General features: G+C 40.1%; 1 protein-coding gene across 3 annotated transcripts in view; it reads right to left on the reverse strand.

Moving 5' to 3' along the window:
• The window catches only part of ZNF516 (zinc finger protein 516), a 126,307-nt gene that overhangs the window by 14,581 nt on the left and 90,072 nt on the right, over positions 1–21,654 (reverse strand). For all 3 annotated transcript variants that reach the window (XM_083187754.1, XM_083187757.1, XM_083187758.1), the window contains exon 5: positions 5,586–7,052. In XM_083187754.1, the coding sequence (XP_083043880.1) occupies positions 5,586–7,052 (1,467 nt within the window). The remainder of the gene's footprint in view (positions 1–5,585; positions 7,053–21,654) is intronic.

The following is a 21,654-nucleotide window of genomic DNA, read 5'->3' on the forward strand; positions in this document are numbered from 1 at the left end:
AGTGTCTATCTGCACGTTTTGAGACAGTGGGCACATAACAGCCCTCTTTCCTGCCTTTAGTAAACATGTTTTCTGAGCCATTAGCATTTGTGGAAAACTACTCAGACCTTCCTTTATTCAAAAGGTCAGTTTACAACATCTGACTTAAAGGGCTAGCTGTTGTCTTTGCTGCTGATCAAGAAAGACATGCCTGACTTTTAGTTTTGTATGTTTGGTTCTGAATATCATTTGCTTCTTTCATCTAAAATCTCCTGGAAACAACACAATCTATGCTTCAAGCTGGCTGTAACACATTTCAAAAATGTTAAACATACAAAAACCATATGGTAATGCCCCAAATTCTTCATTTGCATTAATCAAATCAAGTGCGTTTATAGTGACTGCATATTGCCGAGACATTAACATGCACGCTTGAAAGATATATTTTAATATTTATTTTAAGAAAATGCTATAACTAACTAGATCTATGCTTAATGGTATAATATATTTAAAAGTAGTCACCATCACCTCCGGTATCCTAAAATCTGAATTTTCTGATTTGAGTCTCTTTGGTTTACTTAGTACTGATGTAATGGAGAGAGACCAAACGTTTTTCAGTTTTAGATAGACAATGTGCAGTCCAAAAACAACAAATAAATGCAACTGAAGCCACATGACTCGTACGATAGGACGTATAACTATTTGCAATGGCATATCACCTAAACGCTCCCTAACTCTTATCGCCTTTAGTTCTACCCTGAAGACACTTTATGAAAAGACATAGGGGGACATTTGCTAAGATTGGCAACTAATCAGATTCTATCGTCTAGAACAGTGGTTCTCAACCTCAGTCCTCAGGACCCCCCAACAGTTCACGTTTTCCAGGTCTCTACACAGAATCACAAGTGAAATAATCAGCCCCACCTGTGGATCTTTCAAAATGTGTCAGTGAATAATGAGCGCACCTGCAGGGTGACCTGGAAAACGTGAACGGTTCTAAAAAGGTGCTAGATAAATAAGTAGATTATGATTGGTTGCCCATAGCAAGATACCATCTGAAATAGAACGCTCGCCTTAGTAAAATGTACCCCATACTGTACTATAAAATACTACGGCTACCCATAATTATCGCATATGCACTAACATATGTGATAATTATGGCAAAGGACAGCCCTTGCGTTAAGAGCTGTCCTTTGCATCGTGGCTGGCGATGCGCAGCGGGTCCCGACGGCTACCCCTCCCTCCCTTACCCAACTGAGTGCTGCTGCTGCGGCCGGGCTCTCTTCCTCCTTCGTGCAGCAGGAAGAGGTATTACAGTGCAGGAGGAGATCACAGGTCCAGGCAGCACCATGCTGTGCTGTCGGAACACAGGTGATGGGGGGTCGGTGTGAGGCAGCGAGGGTCCGTGCGGGGCGGCATGGGTAATGCTAAGAAGCCCATAGGCTTCTATGGGGTATCGCCAGCTTTTGCCCGATAAATGGGTTTTTACTGCATTTTTCATTTAGAGAATCCCTTCTATCCCATCATAGCACTTTTGCATGCATTGAAATTCTTTTCGCCAAGCAAAAAAAAAAAAAAAGCCAATGATTCCTCAATCAGTATTCAATTAAGGGCCCGTTTTTTTAGTACATTTTTGCAGAATCAGCAGGGGTGAAAACAGACCCACAAATGGGTACAAATACACTTTGTTTTGCCACAACTATGCCAATTCACACTGCTTTTGCCCAGATGAAAAAAATCATCATGGATATTTAATAGGGCGAATTACAAAAATTTTAAATTTTTCATCTGGCTAAAAATTATGTACAGTATCCCCCTAAACTTTGTAAATATTGGAGTTACTCATACATCTGCTACAAGTAAACCCTCAATTTCACCTACAGCTCAAATGAGTAACTATACTTCTACTGTTGCTTACATACACACAGAGGCTGCCATTTGTAGACAGAACCAACGTGCCAGAGAATTACCTTTTTCATCATCTATAAAAAGGTACACACCATCAAGACATGTTATTAAGCCTAAACTTTCCCAGTCTCCTGCATCTACACCAAGCATTGTCATGACAATAACTGAGGAACTGAATGCTCAGAAGAGACTGGAAGATATAGTACCCAGTCACTACACATTGCAAAATAGTGAATTGTTATTTCCAGTTAAAAGATAGAAATACCTATTAAGAAAATAAAACAGACATATGCAACCTTTGTGAAAATACTAGGATTTCAAAAAAGGATTCTCAGTATCAACAGCGCACTTAGATCTGCTACTAGGTCACTATCATGGAGCACCACTCCAAAGTACATGCAAGACAAAAAAGGTGATGGTTTCCCAGTGCAGGTCCAATTCTAAATGTGAATCTCCGATGGTACCAGGATTCTGAAGCTTGAACTAAAGGAACCACACTGACCTTGGTGTTGGTCCCTATGGGCACATAAAGGTTTCTTTATACAGCAAAAAACGATCTTCAAAAGACAGCCCAACAATTACTGATGTTTAATGTAACTGACCTGGGAACTAGTCCCTATGTGCACATCAAGGTATCTTTAACTCCAATCAAATGAGGCACCTCACACACTCTCAATGGACAGTACTGACCTGGGATATATTCCCTATGTTCGCATCAGGGTTTCTTTTGCATCAGGATGGATCAGTCAAGTGTGAGATGACAACCAGGTAGTCTTCCAGCAAAAATATTTATTAAAAAATTCCAGATGTTAAAATTGATATCCTGTACACGTTATAATAAGGAAACCTATGTTTGCTATAGATCTCTACCTCATGTATATGACTATTTGACATATGACTTACATTCCTGATATACAGCAATGTAATATGTTTTGAGCACGGATGGTGTAATGGTTAGCATTACTGCCTCACAGCGCTGAGGTCATGGGTTCGATCCCCACCATGGCTCTAACTGTGCGGAGTTTGTATATTCTCCCCGTGCTTGCGTGGGTTTACTCCGGGTACTCCGGTTTCCTCCCACAATCCAAAAATATACAGATAGGTTAATTGGCTTCCAACAAAAATTAACCCTAGAATGTCTGTGTGTGCATGTACATGTGGTAGGGAATATAGATTGTAAGCTCCACTGGGGCAGGGACTGATGTGAATGTTCAAATATTCTCTGTAAAGCGCTGCGTAATATGTATGCGCTATATAAGAAACTGTTAATAAATAAATAAATATGATGCTTTGACTCAAAAAAAGTTGTTAAAAAAAAATTCCAGATGTAAAACATCAAAGTTTAAAAGATGGGAGTATACAACAGGAGACCCAAAACAGCAACAATGCCTCCCTCTCACCCGGACTGAGTGGGAAAACAAGGACTGTAGTGACCTGATGGAAGAGGTCCGTATGGGTCCAAACTGTCTGCTTCCTCCCTTCACACCAACGCGTTTCAAATACAATCCTTCCTCACTTTATTTGGATTTATTAATTCAAACTCAGCATTGAGTCCCTGTGGAACCAGGGTCCTCAGTTCGTATATGGTTCGCATTTCTAACTTTGCCAGCATGGCATCCCTATTATTTTCTCTCCATTGTATTGGAGCTAATTTTATGCCACAGAAAGATGAAAAATGTTCTACATCACTGTTATGAGCATAGGGACATTATGGGTCATAAGGCCATTCTTAACATTGTATGTATATTTTACCGGCAAAGGATTTTTTATGTAATGTGGGATACTGTTTAATGCACAATGTATGTATTTGACTATGTTCTTGAATTGTTGATGTGTCCGGGTTTTCCTACCCACTGAGAGAGGAGGGGAAGGAGGTTCCCACCCCCAGCTCTCAGACAGGGTATAAAAACCCCACAGGTTCACATCACCTTCACACCCTGAGGAAGGATTGTATTTGAAACGCGTTGGTGTGAAGGGAGGAAGCAGACAGTTTGGACCCATACGGACCTCTTCCATCAGGTCACTACAGTCCTTGTTTTCCCACTCAGTCCGGGTGAGAGGGAGGCATTGTTGCGGTTTTGGGTCTCCTGTTGTATACTCCCATCTTTTAAACTTTGATGTTTTACATCTGGAATTTTTTAATAAATATTTTTGCTGGAAGACTACCTGGTTGTCATCTCACACTTGACTGATCCATCCTGATGCAAAAGAAACCCTGATGCGAACATAGGGAATATATCCCAGGTCAGTACTGTCCATTGAGAGTGTGTGAGGTGCCTCATTTGATTGGAGTTAAAGATACCTTGATGTGCACATAGGGACTATTTCCCAGGTCAGTTACATTAAACATCAGTAATTGTTGGGCTGTCTTTTGAAGATCATTTTTTGCTGTATAAATAAACCTTTATGTGCCCATAGGGACCAACACCAAGGTCAGTGTGGCTCCTTTAGTTCAAGCTTCAGAATCCTGGTACCATCGGCGATTCACATTTAGAATTGGACATGCGCAGGGAAACCATCACCTTTTTTGTCTTTTGTGAAAATACTAGCCTGGCTACATGAACTGCTGAAAACAAAAAATACTTTCCAAAACTAGCACCATCCTGTTGTCAGTGCGCTAAATACTGCAACAAAAAGCCCCATTCAAGCCCCAAATGCATACACTAGCAATGCAAGATGTAATCCCCACTGTTTCTTTCTGGGAGAAGAGTCTTTATCAGTAAAAACAGAGAATGGGGCCTGGAACTTGTTGATGTATGCTCAGGTGATGCTTTAAAATGCTGAAGTCCTCAAATTTGAAAAACTGGAAATTCTGATAATATACATTAGAATGAAAATGGGCATCTGGTTAAATTAAACAAATTTAAAGTCTTAAGTATAATATAGACTTTTGAATGCTAATGTTATCACCATGTGACTGGTCTTTCAACTGCAAGCCATTATAATTACTGTAGTCAATCACAAGGTAGTAGTGACACTACATAAAAAGATCAACAAACGTCTGCCAAGTCTGTCCATTTAGGATGGAGGAAACTGCCATATTTTTCATTGTGTGCATTGCTCTAAGAACAGGTCTATGAACCAGCACCACCTATAGACAGATATGATACACTATTATAATACTGCTCATGTGTGACATGAAGATGAGGTGGCAAATGACTGCACCATCTGTGGATGGAGAGCATTTTGACCGCACCATCTGTGGATGGAGAGCATTTTGCCAAACCAGGAAGTGACAAGCCTATTGTGCAACCCATACATTAGCCCAGGCTCCAGACTCCAAATCTACATACTGTAGGTAAGGTCTGCTCTTCCCCGCATATCTGGTAATTTGGCTAAAATAATTCCTATGTCAAAACAGGTAGTCAATATAAATCTGCAAAAGATGAAGGACTACAATATTAAGTAGTGTAACCATAACACATTTTTAAACTTTGCTAAAATTGAATCAATGTTCTCCTAGTTAATAGATTTACAAAATAAAATCTGAATTCAGACAATATAAAATGATTTTATTGTATTACTAAGCCTGAGCATTTGTACTACATATAGCGGTTACTATAGAACAGCTTGTATTAGCAAAACATGCAGGCTGCAAAACTAATTCTCTACAAGATCTGTATAACAATTCTATGTGATAAAAACAGTCCACAGAGAAGAGGTCTAATTGTTAAAAAAGCAAAACAAAGTCAATTTACCTGCATTATCCAGATTATTACTACTGCCTCCCCAACTTTGGTACAGTGTAGCTAGGTCCTTTGGAATGTAGGGCTTAAAGATATTTAGAACATCTAGTCGGTTTTCGTGACCTTCAGGCACAGGCTCCTGTTTTACTGGATGAAAAGGCGATGGAGCAACCGTTGTACTTTGTTGAGTTTGCAAAACAGGGCTAGTCTTGGGTCCAGTACAGTTGGGCACTGTTCCTAGTTCATTAACAATCTTGGCCTGAGATTCCCTTGGAGGCACTATAGGGTTCTCCTGTTTTATGTGTGGCTCTAGTTTATGAAATGGAAATTGTGGTTGTGACAGTGAAAATTTGGTTTTAATTGCATCAGACAAATAAAGTTTATTAGGAGATGCAAAACTAGGGGCTCCCTGGGACATGGTGTATTTTTCTGCTTGTTTGCTACTACAGGGTTGTAAAATTTGTCTTGAAACTGATGTTTGAGCAGATGTATATTTACTGTAATTTCCAGTTAGCGTCAGTTTAGGGCTTGAATCACTCTTTGCTTTTGATGATGGCTGTTGGACTGCATTGTATTGCTCTTGAGCTTGCGCCACCTTAGGCTGCCGTTGTGTATCAAAATTTGCTGCTTTAGGCCCACTGAATCCACGAGAGTTGACACGCACCTGAGAACCACCAGCTGCTTTAGAAACATTTCCTAAAGTTGATGAGTTGCCTTTGGATGTTGCAGATTGACTTGGTGTCTGAGTACGTGTGAGCTTTGTGATGGGTAATGGTGGACATTCTTTGCCACCAAGTGCTGGTGGAGGACCGGTACGCCCATTTCTGACAAGAAAAAGGACATTGTTTTTCAAATTTTTGAAACCATTCTGCTGAACCCACTGTGGAGCCATGGAGTTACAACTAACTTTATGCCAAATTCTTTTGTGCATCCACAAAACCTCGGGATAATAGGTATTGTGACTACAGTAAGGACACTGATGAACAATCAAAGATGACTGCAATGCATCAACCGCATTTTTACTACAAATCTCATCCCTGCTTGATTTTTCACTCAAATCCAATGGAATGAACTCCTGTTTATCCGTACCATTACTTTCTATGGTGGAGTGTTCCTTCAACAAGTCAAGTGCCTTTCCATCCATATGCGTTTTTGCAGGTACCAAGTGTTTTCTCATGTCGACTGTGTCTGCATTGTTTTGCACCATAGACAGGGATGAAGGTATATTCTGTATTGGTTTGTGAGGGTCTTTGTTGTACTTGAATGCTGGTACTTTTAAATCCGGGCAAAATTCAGTTTTTACAAGAGAATAGTCAGGATGATTATTTGAAACAAAAGAAGGGTTTTGCAGATCTATTTTACATTGGGTACTTTCACATTCGCTGGTGTCTTCTGATTTAAAGGTACGGTGATGGTTTGTGTTAGACATTTTCATTGCCATATCTTCAGCAGTGAACTCATGATGGTATGGTTTTGAACCTGCAAAACAAATAAAATATTACTTGTAGCAAACCATATACCAAAAGGTGGCATAGCCTTCCCTTTATTTTTTGTGGAAAGACAGTACCTTCTTTTTTAAACAAAATTCTCAAGTTTTTCCAAAAGAAACAGCCAAAGACCTCTAGTACATTTAGTGGTGTTTGCTGCATTGCAATTTAAATAAGATGTCAAAAAATGTAAAGAAGTTTCTACACTACACCGCTTGGTGTGACTTATTGGAGGTACCTTGCACCATGTGGCATATTGAGACTTTATGCAGAAGCACATTTGTTCTCAGACAAAATCCCAGGATGGTTCTAAAGACAGTCTCTACCAAAAACTTCATGACCATTATTACACGTTATTGCGCTTTGTGGCATTTGTAGACTTTGCTTCCCTCTATACCAATCTATTCTTCCTATTGTAGCCTTTATATAAGCACTGTGGTGACAGAATTAGAGATCTATCCTACATTTTGTAGTATATTCTCTGCTCATCCTAATGAGGTCCCTCCTTAAACTAATTGTTAAATTATGGAATGAGAATGCTTTAGTCCAGATTATCCCTGACATTGCCCAGTACTTTCTGTTTCAAAATGCATTACTAGAGAGCTGAATCTGATCTCGTATCTTAAGAGCAGTGTCTCATTGGACTTCTAGGTGAAAGATTCTGCAGAAACTCAAATACTCAACATCAATGGCCCTGCCCGATGTATCAATATCTGTACAGCAACCCTGAACCATGTCATTCTAGCTTTGTATCATTCAGAAAGGCAGCTACCGCCAACACTGAAACCTGTTGCAGAGGGTGAAATGCTGCATGGTGGACACATTTGTTAAAATTCAATCATATGTATGTCAGCTCGGTAACCAGCAGCCTTAAGACGTATTTGTGGCTTTACTTTCTCTTTAATCAATGACTGAGGAAAACACATGGCTAGGAGAGGTCACAGAAGCAGTCTGGGGAGACAGGGAGGTGACCTCAGAATCTTATCAGCACTGCTCCTATAAATGTTGCTGCTCAAACAAGGTTCTCATACTACACAGCAAGTTGTGGTCCACAGGGACCACCTGTCTAATGTCCTGCTTTTGGTATTTGCATCGAGCGGGCTTAGTAGTAGATTATATGAGGAATATGGAAGCTCTAATTGAATAACTCTTGTGACCAACATTAGAAAAGTATACGTTTTAGCTGCTGGTTATAGATCCTTGTCTGTACCGCTCTAAGAGGTGATCAGAAACCCTTAAAAAAAACACAACTTATTCAACCTTTTGAATGATCAAGTTATTCTTCTATTGCAGTTGAGAACCTCATTACTCACAAAACAGTATTATAATCACATTTAGGTCAAAGTCTTATTTTGTGGTTACTGCATTTAGGAAAAAAATATTAGTAAATATGTAAAGTGCCTACTTGTTGATTTCAGTAACTATCTATATTTTCCTCCATGCACATGTATAAATAAATGATGTACAATATTTCAAAACAATTTCTTGGTAGTAAACAGACACCTTATTGAGACCTCAAAGCCTTCACCGTTTGTGGCACGTATGGCCCCTTTATCTGCAAAGTGCAGCTTTATAGCACAACCATACAGGATCTGTACCACTCTGTGATGTCAAGCTTCTCTTTATCAATTTTATAGCTAGAATTGCTTTTCCTTAGGCACGGTGCATGAAATGTGCTAGATGGCATCAATACATCAGCTGCAGAAATGACCCCATAAGCTGTGTGAAGAGCCACTATGGATCTAACCTACTTAGCTCAGGTCATTTAAATTTTATTTATACATAGAATAACTATCCATGCTGACAAAAGGTCTTGAGCGGTGCTTTCTAATAAGTCCTTTCAGACTACCCTGCAATAATTAACCAGAAGATAGGCTGCTCGTTTTTGTGCCATTTTAAATACTGTGATGCATTCATTTAAAGCCAAGTTTTGGATTAGAAGCAGGAAACTATTTTGTTAAAAGTTGTTCACATTTGAAGAAACCATATTGCCAACACATTTCCTGCAGCCTGACAAAATTTTGTCTGTGTCCATTAGCTGCTGCTCCCAAACGAACTGTGTGTTCTTCATGAACACTGAAGTTTAGAAAGGGATCAGTGATACCCAAGATATTATGAAGAGCAGGTAATTGCGGAGTGGGTACGACCCTACTTTAGTTTACCACCATTAAGTGTAATTTTACAAATGTACTAACTTAAAGTGGTGCATACACTGAAAACAATATAAAAGCACAAGTTTTTTTTTTAATGGTGGTGGTTAGGTGCATGGGAGGAATCGTGACCACTACATTAAAAATAAGTTGAAGTAGAAATACTCAAGACAAGACTTTGGTCTATCAACGTTTCATTTCAAATGAAGTCTTGTCTTGAGTATTTCTTTTGGAGGACCTGAGTGCCACTGCACAGTATTTATATTGTGTCTGGACCCTGGCTGCTTGGACTTGTGGGCACCAGGACCAAGTTAATATTTTTGGAATAGTGCCAACTCTGCATGGCACTATGGCATACAAAAAGTCGCACGACTCGATTATTTCTGCAAAAGCTATTTCACAGACCGGAGTGACGCCGATATTTGCGAACATGAGAACACGCTGCTCGTGTTCTATTCGGAAGGCACCCGGCAAGTAACCACCTGTGTGATTGAGTGCCGGCCTGCACTAGGGTGACAAACTCATCCCTTTAATCCGGGACACATATTAATTACACAGGTTCTGTGGCAGTTTAAAACCAGGTGGAATGGAGTCTTCAGGTGTGGCAGTTTAAAACCAGGTGAAAGCCAGCCACTGAACCTGTTTAATTAATGTGTGTCCCGGATTAAAGGGATGAGTTGGTCACCCTAACCTGCACACACATATACATACATACATACATATACCTGAAGGGGATTTGACCATGTATAAAGCCATGTGACTCTTTTAGCCAAACCAGGCATGGCCAAACAATGAACCTCCAGCAATTGTAAAACTACCAGCCCAAGCATGCCTTGCCACAGCTTTACTACCAGGGAATGCAAAAAATATGAAAAAGCATGCTGGGATATGTAGTTTCACAACCAGCTTGAAGGCCACAGTTTGACCATGCCTGAACTAAACAGTATGAGTCATTAACTAGGTACTTTTTTTTTTTTTTACTGCAGAAGATCCCTTAATCTCAAAAGGCTGGAGGAATGGCAAGGAGGGAGATACATTTCAACATACCACCAAAAAAAAATTGCTGGAAAATATGGACAAGCCACTGAAATGCTGAACATTGTTGAATGTTGAACTTTATTAAGTTGGTTTATCATGTTTAAGGTTTCCTTTAAGAAAAACTTAAACCAAAAGGTAAATGCTTCTATTTTTTTTTTAACATGTCTAGGGGACATCTGAACAAAAAATGGCCTTCCCTTTACCACTCTACCCTACATGTGTAGGTTGGCTAGAAAATTACAGTTTACAATTGAATTCTGAAAACAATGGGAGCATTTTTTTTTTTAATGTGTGAATTCGTGCTTCTAAACTTAAGCAGAGTTGACTTAGAACCAAAGAATCATCAAGTTGGAGACTTCTTTTAAGTGGAAAACTTCCATTTCCCTAAACTTCTAGATTAAAAAAATAAAATAAATGATATGTTTTTAATATAGTCTGCTGCTCATGCGTAGGTGGATGGATGCGGTTTGCATGAGCCTATCTGATATATTCCATGCCTTAGAGCCCAGCATGTACAGGAGATGTTTTTAAAGTGCAGCACCATTTAGACATAACTGCAGCGTTATACCAGCGTTCTAGACATATATTCTGCTTATCCTGAATGAACTGACCCCTCTTCTCTTCCTATCCAGGTAACACTGAGTTCACTTTATCGTAACATACTAGTCTTGGCTGTTTAATCTGGATATTCAGCCTTAATAACACCATTTTGACATCTACAAAAATGACTATCAACATCAATGCTTCTATTTGCACTGTCAGTTTTGAAAATGCATAGCTGTACCTCTAATGACTGCTCTTTCATTGACAGTAGGGGTGAAATGTAATAGGATGAGAGATTCAGAAAGTGAGAGATTTGGTAAGAAATCTCCAGTTTTTTTAAAGTGGCAATCATTTACACAGCAAAACCAGTGTGATTTTGCTGTGTCAATGATTGCCACTTTAAAAAAACTGGAGATTTCTTACCAAATCTCTCACTTTCTGAATCTCTCATCCTATTACATTTCACCCTAGGTGTCCCTCAAGATTCTGTTTTTGGTTCTCTTATTCTCTATCTTTAAAGACATGTCCTCTATGGGTGAGCTCATTTGCTCACTCGACTACTAATATCACATCTATGCTGATAATACTGAAATCTCCTTTCCTGATCTCTCTTCCTCAATCCACACTCATATCTCCAACTTTCTCTCTGCTATCTACTCTTGGATCACCCAGCGCTTTTTTAGACTTAAAATATCAAAGACTGAGCTGACCTTTCCCCCCTCCCGCATAAAACCTGACCAGCTCTCATCCTAAACTTTTGTTTATGCTCACTCCTACCCCTTCCATAGTTACATAGTTACATAGTAGGTAAGGCTGAAAAAAGACTTGCGTCCATCTAGTTCAACCTGGTATAGATATCCATTGCTGATTTGGTAGGTTCTGGTATTTTACAGACAAATTATATTTCTTATTTGTACCCATGGATGTTTTTCTCCAGTAAATGTTTGTCCAACTTTGCCTTGAACGCATTTAATGAGCCAGCCGTTACCACCTCTCTGGGAAGAGAGTTCCAGAGTTTGACTGTTCTGACCGTAAAGAAATTCTTTCTACTAGCTGAATGAAATCTTTTTTCTTCTAATCTATACTCATGCCCTCGTGTCCTAGATTCCTTTCTAGTAGAAAAGAGGGTGTGAGACAGTTCCTTATATTGGCCCTTGATATACTTGTACATGTTGAGCATGTCCCCCCTTAAACGTCTCTTTTCTAATGTAAATAGTCCCAAATTGCTTAATCTCTCCCCGTAGCTTAAATTCTCCATTCCCCTAATAAGCTTTGTTGCTCGCCTTTGGACATTTTCTAATTCTATGAGGTCCTTTTTATAGTGTGGGGCCCAGAACTGCACTCCGTACTCGAGGTGAGGTCTCACCAATGCTTTATACAGTGGCATAATAACCCTCGAGTCCCTAGTTTCCATTCCCCTCTTAATACATGCCAGAATTTTGTTGGCCTTTTTTGTAGCTACATTACAATGGGCACTACATCCCAGTTTGCTGTCCATTTGGACTCCTAGATCCTTTTCAAGTATGGAATTACCCAGTTCCTCTCCGCTAAGGTTGTAACTTGCACACTGGTTGTGTCTCCCAAGGTGCATAACCTTACATTTATCTACATTGAACCTCATCTTCCATTTTTTTGCCCACTCATCTAGAATTGCAAGATCATTTTGAAGCATGGTGACATCTTCTGATGATTTGATGACTTTGCTAAGTTTTGTATCGTCCGCAAAGATGGATACATTGCTGAGTAACCCTATCCCAATATCGTTAATAAAAATGTTAAACAAAATAGGCCCCAAAACCGAACCCTGGGGCACTCCACTTAGAACCGGTATCATATCTGATACTGTACCATTCACAGCCACTCTTTGTTCTCTATTACATAGCCAATTCCCTACCCATCTGCAGATATTTTCACCCAATCCTAGGTTCTCCATTTTATTAATCAATCTCGTGTGGGACAGTATCAAATGCTTTAGCGAAATCTAGGAAAATCACATCTACAGCATTTCCATTATCGAGGTTACCCCAGGCTGTCATAACTCCCGAACACACTGCTATTCTAGCAAGAATCGCTGGGAATCTGAGCGACCATATCCCCGTGCGCACAGGGCAACTGTCACCGGGAGCGCGACAACCATCCCTGCAATGGTCGCTGGCGCTTAGTCCTGTGACCAGCGGCTTCCCCATTATCTGTTTTTGCTCATTCATGTATTAAACAATAATATTTTTTTATTTAATTTACACGAGCAAAGGAAGGGATTTAAACTAGGTGCTATTCTAACACAAAAAGTTCAGCCAGATCAAGTGGATACAAGTGCATAAATAATAATTTTAACACCAATTCTTTGTACAGGCTGGTGTCAATTGCACCCTAATGAGGACAACTGTCAAACAAGAGATAGGGAACAAGGATGTATACAGCTATGCATAAAAGTTAAGTTACATATTTAGTTCCGTACAAAGCAGTGCAGGCGGCAATATGGCAGGGGTGTGGACCAGTTGGTCACCAGCAAGTTATTAGACAGTCATTAGGTTGACATGCAGGAAGATCGACATGGGTTATGTCAACAGGGTCATTAGTTCGACATGGGTTAGGTTGACAGTCAAATGTTCGACATGGGGTTTTTCACTTTTTTTTACCCGAATGTCGACACAGTCAACATGCACACAGGTTAAAGTGCACTGCTGCGCCCGCCATGCTTCGGGCTCGGCACACTATTTTATTCTCCCACAACGCCGTAGTGGATGGTAGGGCATGAAATACTGCCTGTCGGCTTAAAAAAACAGTGAAAAACCCCATGTCGAACTTTTGACTGTCGACCTAATGCTTGTGTCGACCTAATGACTGTATAACAACTTGCTGATGACCCAATGACCGTATCCCTATGGCAGATATATGTTCAACCGTGCATCTGGCAGTTTATTGAACACATGCTTTATGAAGCCATGCAATTGAAATATGTAAACGCCCAAAGGCTTATATACACAGTTAAATGTGAAAACAACCAAAAATAATATTTTTTTCCCCATACATTAAGTGTGCTTTATTTAGCAAAGGACAGAAAATGGTCCTGTCCATAAAACTAAATGAATTAAAATAAATAGAATTTAGCTCTGAAAATGCTATCTTTCATCATTCGTTCATTTACTGAAAAAGATTTAAGCTGCAATATATACACCATGCATAACGTAGAACTGAAACAACTGTGGAAATATACTGCCACTTGCTGGCTATCTTCTGAAACAACAAGCTGGAATTTATTGTGTAGCCAGGTTTGCACTACATAAAGTCATACATTTTTTTCTTGTGTGTTCACAAATTGTTCATGTATGTTGCACTACCATGTTAGCATTTTTAAAATGGTTACTTCTATAGCAAATGTTCTCATTTAACATGCTATATTTAGTTATAAAATTCTATAAAAAAGACTGCAACCTAAATTTTAAAGGAGACTAATAATGTACAATAAGATCCATGAATCTATAGATGTTTGGAAGTGCTGTGAGAACATTAGGATTTCTTCTATAGAGACTCGCAAGTTCCAGGTGCAACCTAGAATGTGATATGTTCAGTCCCCACAGAACAAACTGAAAATCTGTGTCTAGAACGAATTGATAATTATTATATTGTATTATCTTCTATTCAGAGTAAGGCAAAGTTTATCTTTTTACACCACCACTGCTGCCTGTGTAACGGATTCTGGGGATAAACTACTGAACAGATATAGGGGTCAATGTATCAACTTGTCCATTAGGTAAACAGAATAGTGTCCTGCAGTAAGCCTGCGCTTAGCCCAGAGGGTACCAACACACATTTCTGCTTGCGCCTTCCCTATGTGCAAAATATAAAATTCACATTAAGTAGCGTTTCCGATGCTTGTTGCTGGGTACACACTGCCTAATAACTTGTGCAGATCTGATAAATGCAGACTATCAGACCACTGTATGGCTATACACACAGAGTTTAAGAGGTGGATGTTCCTGTGTCTTTGTGCTGATGCTACAGTACACAGTCATCCTCCAAAGAGGCCTACTAGCTGTGGCACTAATTATTATTATTATAATTTTATTTATAAAAGGCGCCACAAGTGTTTCGCAGCGCCGTACAAAGGAACAATACAGGGAGACAAAGCTTGGCATAACATTGAATAAATAACAAAAATACAGTACAAATAAAAAGCGCCACAGTTCAATATACATTACAGCTTGGATATAAGTAGTGAGGACTCAATCAACATACAACTGGAGGCTTGATGCCAAAGATGGAGATGAGTATGCGGACGAAGATGGTCACTGTGTGTTTGAGTATAGGAGAGCTGTGATTGAAATGTGAAGAGAAGTGGGCTTTGACAACAGGAGGGAAGAGGGCCCTACTCGGAGGAGCTTACAATCTACTAATCTGCTGATGTGTTCACAAAGATACCCTATCAGACACTGCTCAAGCCCTAAGCACGGGCACAATATTTGTCCAAACATGGGTGATGCTGTCAGGGCAACTGCATCTTTAGACAGTCCCTTTTTGAGCCAAACGAATGTCTGGGGTTATCCAGCCTCCAACCCCGGTTAGCACCCATAATTACCCAGCAAAATTGCATTGGGAGGTTTCCGATTTACAAATCTGAACCGAATGCAGACTGAAGACATTAGACACAAGCCATCCCTGTATTTACATTTGAAAAAAGCCCTCAGTGTGTACGGTCTTCATAATAGGATTGGGAGGTCAGGAACAAGGTGTGTGACATAGCTTACATACAATATGTAGGTCAATGTATGAAAAGGTTGACATTCGGTTTTACATTTTTGTGCATCAATGGTGACATCTCAGCATGTGGTCCACCAATTAGTGTAGTGCTTCGCTCACCATGCTTCGGCCTATTCTATCAATCCTATTTGGAGTCCACATGAATGGTAAAGCATGAGAAAGACCCAAAAAAGAAAGAAAATCATAAAAAATCATGTCAACCTGTTGTCACCACCGACCTTTTGACTAGGTTGACTTAGACACATGGTCTGCGAGTCAGTGTGTGCAGTATAGCAAATCCCAACCTCTCGATTGTTTCATAAGTGTTCGAAAGTTAGAACTTGTAAATTAACACTGTCCAATTTTCAGTTTATCTGCCCAATAACTGGTTACATACCCTCCAACATTTGAAGGGAAAAAATCGGTACACATCCAGAAAGGGGCGTGGCCATATGTAAAGTGGGTGTGGGCACTGGTAAAAGGGGGTGTGGTCACCCCTTTCCGAATGTGTACTCTGCATTTAAAATAAAAAAGTGTTGCCAACCTTCCTTTCTGCAGAGCTTCGTGTGCTCTGCCTCCGTTCGCCAAGCTGCATGTGCTTATCAGATCCCTTGTCTGGCCACCGCATCCCACGCTGTGCAGCTCGACCTCAGGCAGCTGAGCTCTCTGCTGCACTTTACTTTGCGCACAGAAGGACGCCACTGCACTTCCCCTGAGTGTGCCGAGTCCGCGGTGCCGGCGTGTGACGTCATGACGCATCACACGCTGGCACAGGACCCGCAATGCACCCTTGGGAATGGGTGCTTGGACGGATGAGCGCACAGCCGGACTGACAGCCCGGAGCCAGGAAGAGTTCTACAAATACAGAGGAGAGCGCACCGGTGATGTAAGGCAAATGTAAAATATCGGTACATTCGGTACGGACTTTATTTGCCGGTACAGACCGTTAAAAAACGGTACTGTACCGGCAAATTCGGTAGAGTTGGAGGGTATGTGGTTAGTGTGCACCCACCCAGCTATAGTGCAGAACATAACTAAATAGCTCAAAGCACTTAACTCAGCCAAATTAATCTGCAGTTACCATAAGAATTCGATTTCCCCAGAGGATCAATGGTAAAGTATCTTGTCAAAAGGGTCAACCCAATTAGGTGTGAAGAGTGTGATGTGCCATTGTTGCGGCAACACAAACCCTTCGGTTTGCCAATTTCTTCAGGAATTCACATTCCTCAAAATTGCTCTGAACCCCACTGAGCACTTTTGTATGAAATTGGGCTGCAATAATATGTGCCCACTGCCGCAATGACTCGCAAAACAAAAATTCATGGTAAAGAATTGGACGGACCCCAAAATCTGTATATTGCAGAGACCACTAGATGTGCTCTTTCGATTGAACAAATAGGATTGTATGTACTGAAGATCAGATGGGACTGGATGTATTTTTCATATCCTGTATTTTTGGGTCAAGGTTTTTTTATTTTCCTGATTATAGGAGAATTTGATTGTACTCAATTAACTGTGATTTCAACAACTAACCATTTTAGCTTATTTTTCCAGTGCATTTATAACATGTATGCACGTACCATGGTATTTTGAGCACAACGTAATTTACAGGAAATTTTGATCAGAGAAAGAAACAGACCGGGAAAACTTGATAATGCATGGAAAACCGGAAACGCTGGACAGACTGGCATATGAGTGCCAGCAGATGAGTGTCGGTGGAGGCATGGATAAATAGAGACAAAAAGTGATGTGGGAGCAGAGGGGTACCTTCCCCACATAGAGAAAGGGATTCTGGGAGTTAAAAAAAAGGTACTTGTGGAGTATCACGGCTCCCACGACCTTCATCGCATGCTGATTGTATGCTAAAAAACGCATTGCATCGCATGCGATGCGATCGCACCCGATTTTGCACTGAAATGCATCAGAAAGCATTGAAATGTGTATTAAACTTGTGAAATGCCCCCAAATGCCATTTTTCATAGTGCACCACCCCCACTATCAACGTGAACCCGAAGCGTGGCGAGCGCAGCGAGCCCGTGAGGGGCGGCGGTACGCGTCCTACGACCTTTTCATACCCCCACTATCCACGTCGGCGTGGAGTTGAGACTAGAATAGTGTGGCGAGCGCAGCGAGCCACCGAGCCCGAAGCGTGGCGAGCCCCGCGAGGGGACGCGGATACCTTCACAGCTATACGCGTCCCCTCGCGGGCTTCACAGGTATCCGCGTGCGCTCGTCACGCTTCGGGCTCGGTGGCTCGCTGTGCTCGCCACACTATTCTATTCTCAACTATACGCCGACGTGGATAGTGGGGGTATGAAAAGGTCATAGGACGCGTACCGCCGCCCCTCGCTGCGCTCGCCACGCTTCGGGTTGACGTTGATAGTGGGGGTGGTGCACTATGAAAAATGGCATTTGGGGGCATTTCACTAGTTTAATACACATTTCAATGCATTCTGATGCATTTCAGTGCAAAATCGGGTGCCATCGCATCGGATGCCATCGTATGGCATCCGATGCGATCGCATACGATTTTTGAGCTAAAATGCTCAAAAATCGGTAAAACATCGTATCGCATCGTATGCCACTACATATGGCATACGATGCCATACGATGGGAGCCGTGATACTCCACAAGTACAAAAAAAAAAAAAAATATGGACAGATTAAGGGGCAGATGTACTAAAACTTTGAGATAAAATGGAAATGGTGCCCACACAGTAGCAACCAGAGTCTAGCATAGGCCATGCTAGATAAAGAACTGCTCAATCGTTTTGGGCATCTTCTCCATTTTAATCGCTCTCTAATATTTTCTACATCTCCCCTCCTGAGACAGAACATATAGGACTGACGGAAATATATATTTTGTGTTTTTAGTGCGATAGTGTGCATATTTTTATTAGGAGTATATATTGTTATTAGCAAAAGGCAATATATGTGTGTGAAATCAGAGGCCTGCTTTACCAGAGTCAGTGCCAACAGTCAACAGAAAGTACAGGCCAAGTTTGAATTCTATGCATAAAAGATATATGTAAATGTTATCATTCAATAGAAGAGGACATACATACAGGTCATAGTTGCCTACCCTCCTGCATTCCATAGGAGACTCCCTGAAAAAACAGCAATCTGCCTCATTAGTCTAGCAATCTCCCTCATTTTACCTATCCCACATTACACGGTTACGTTTTTGGGGGGAAAAAGGGAATGAGAGATAGATACATTTACATTGAATCATCAGCGCCATTTCTCAGCACTTTACCAAGTATAGTAGCTCTAACTACTTTGTGGCTCATCTACATTTGGATAGAAGTAATTTTAAATAGATTCCTCTCATATAAAGTAGTACACACCAATGCTTCTGGGTGCCACATTCATAATCTCTTTTCACAATCTCGCCATATATGCAACTAGACACGCCCTTTGGGTGGAGCATGGAGCATGACACGCCCCCTCAATGGGGAGATGTGCAAAATTCTACCACCAACTATAATCTCCCTGAAACTAGTTTTCAAAAGTAGGTAAGTCCGATATAGGTGTGTGTGGCACAACATATTACTTGTGGGACTGTGCCCAGGGCAACAGCCATTCTAGTTTTCTGCAGGTTGATTGTTTATCACAATACCTTATAGTATTAGAGTGATGCTATTTTATGATGATATGCACGCCTTGGTGTGCATTGTGATGCACAAAGCCGAACAGAGTGCATTCAAACACCCAAGTTGTGCGTATGAGGGTGATCGCACACCCTAGAGTACTATAGTAATCTTCTAAAATGGTCCCGGTTGTAGCAAAATATGGTTATACAGATACAGAATAGGAAAATACAGTTCAGAATAGTGGAGGCACAATTTATTTAATATATTTTTATAATATATATATATATATATATATATATATATATATATATATATATATATATATATCTCTCAATAAAATAAATTTACTTTTGGGATGCAATGATAAAAATGCTGATCCTATAAAGCACAGTGGGGAAAATTTACTAAGAAATGTGAATTATACTACACATATGATGTTGCTATGGGCAACCAATCAGATACTGTCTACTATCTCTAGGGTGCTAAATAAATAAGAAGTAGATTCTGATTGGTTGCCCACAGCAACATCACATGTGAAGAAGAATTCACATTTTAGTAAGTTTCCACCAGTGTGTCAAGAATGTTTGGGAACCACTAAAATACTGTATAGCATATAGCATAGTGAGAGAATTCCCAAAAAGGTCATGTTAACAGCATAATCTACCAAATAGGGGACTTTCAAAATGATGTAAGAAAATACATAGCAAATGTTATTACAGCATATTAATGGTACCTATTCTTACCGAACAAATATGGGTTTGTTCTTTGTGATGGTTCAGTGCAGTCAGTCATTCAGAGATACTTTGCAGCCGATAACACAAGCTTCTTGTTGCTTGTGGCCATATGCTAATATTTTATAAAAGCAAATCGATGTCTCTTTCAAAAAAAATGTATTATACTAAACTATACTTCTGGTTCACCATGATTACAACTTCACAAAAACAGTTTTGAAATTGTAGAGCCATCACCACTATGTGCTTGTCCCACAACTATCCTTTGCTTCCAATTGTAGGTTAAAATCTGAAGCCTAGCTAACAGAGGGCACCAGTAAGAAAAATTAACAAACATACATGGAGCTTGCAAGAGGAATAACGTTCTACTAGCAGCAACCATGGAAAATATTCAGGCCACAGCTGCATTTTCAAATATGAACCACTAGATGGCATGTGTCTACATTTTATTAGGATTTTAGCTTAATGTGTGGTCTACATTTCTTAAACTGCTACCGAAACTGAGAAAAGTATATTCTAAAATAAAATAACACATGATCGGATATGCAAATCACTAAAATAACAAAAAAAAACATATATGTACCTAGTTATTGAAAACTATTTAAAAGCTGCAGTATCAGCAATTAAAATATTTTCAAAAAAGTTTCTTTTACATTGGGGCAACAGAAGCTGCTCTGTGCAGAAACTTTTCCAAGTGCGGCTTGTAATTGGTCCTCCCACTGACAAACACCTCCGAGCCATTTTAAGTTCGCTCGCTTAGTTGATTTGCAGGTTTTGTATTCTAGAACTGGCAAAGCCCCAGGAACACAGCTGTAAGGAGTAGTACCCAGGGATCAGACCATGGAAAGCTCTGCAAAATATTTTAACTAGGTGCAAGTGCAGCTTTAATTTGAGAACAATTATGGGGGAAAAAAACCCTCCTGGCACTACAGTGAGATTAAATGAGTTAATGGCCTGATGAGTTAATAATTGCAGGTCAAAAACCATTTTGTACTAGGAAAACAAGAGCGTAAAATAATCTGATGGGGGATTATTACCAGTAAAGAAATTTTAAATTTGTGTTCTCATCCATACAAGAAAATGACACAACATTTTATTAAGGGAGGGACCTGCTATTCTGGCAATACTCCTGGCTATGAGCATTCAATATACAATTCAGCTTACGCCCATGTTGTAAATATTAGGACTACAGTAGGCTGCTTGCAGAGTTTTATAAAACCAAATTTACCCTCTCACTGCTAAACTCAGATTCCAAAACCCCTCTAAAAACAATAACCAGGAACCTGGATTATTAGGCAGTTCCCAGAAGGACACGAAAAAAAAAAACCTACAAAATTACCCACTTAGTTGGAAATTTGGTTTCACAATATTTAGTGTCAGACTACTCTCTTATGGTGCACGCACACACACACACACGGTGCGAGAATAGTGTGCGATTTCATTTTTTTTAGTTCAAAATCACATTGTGTCTAAATCAAATCCCACTGTGTTGATTTTCCCTTGTGATGCAATGTGCACTCTCGCATAGTCAATATCGCAGGGCAAAATAGTATGTGCACGCAGGTATTTTTGTACTACATTGCATGCTATTTCACTACAATCAATTGTTGTGTAGCCAAAATCTGGTGTAGTTCAAATCACAGTGGGTGTTATTCTAGTTCACTCTGACAAAATCCTTCTTAGATGGACAAAACCCATGTGCACTGCAGGTGGGGCAGATGTAACATGTGCAGAGAGAGTTAGATTTGGGTGGGGTTTTACTTCAAAGTGAGATCTATATTGCAGTGTAAAAATAAAGCA

This window comes from Crinia signifera, chromosome 5 (assembly GCF_055691185.1).
Source record: "Crinia signifera chromosome 5, ASM5569118v1, whole genome shotgun sequence".
Taxonomy (NCBI): domain Eukaryota; kingdom Metazoa; phylum Chordata; class Amphibia; order Anura; family Myobatrachidae; genus Crinia; species Crinia signifera.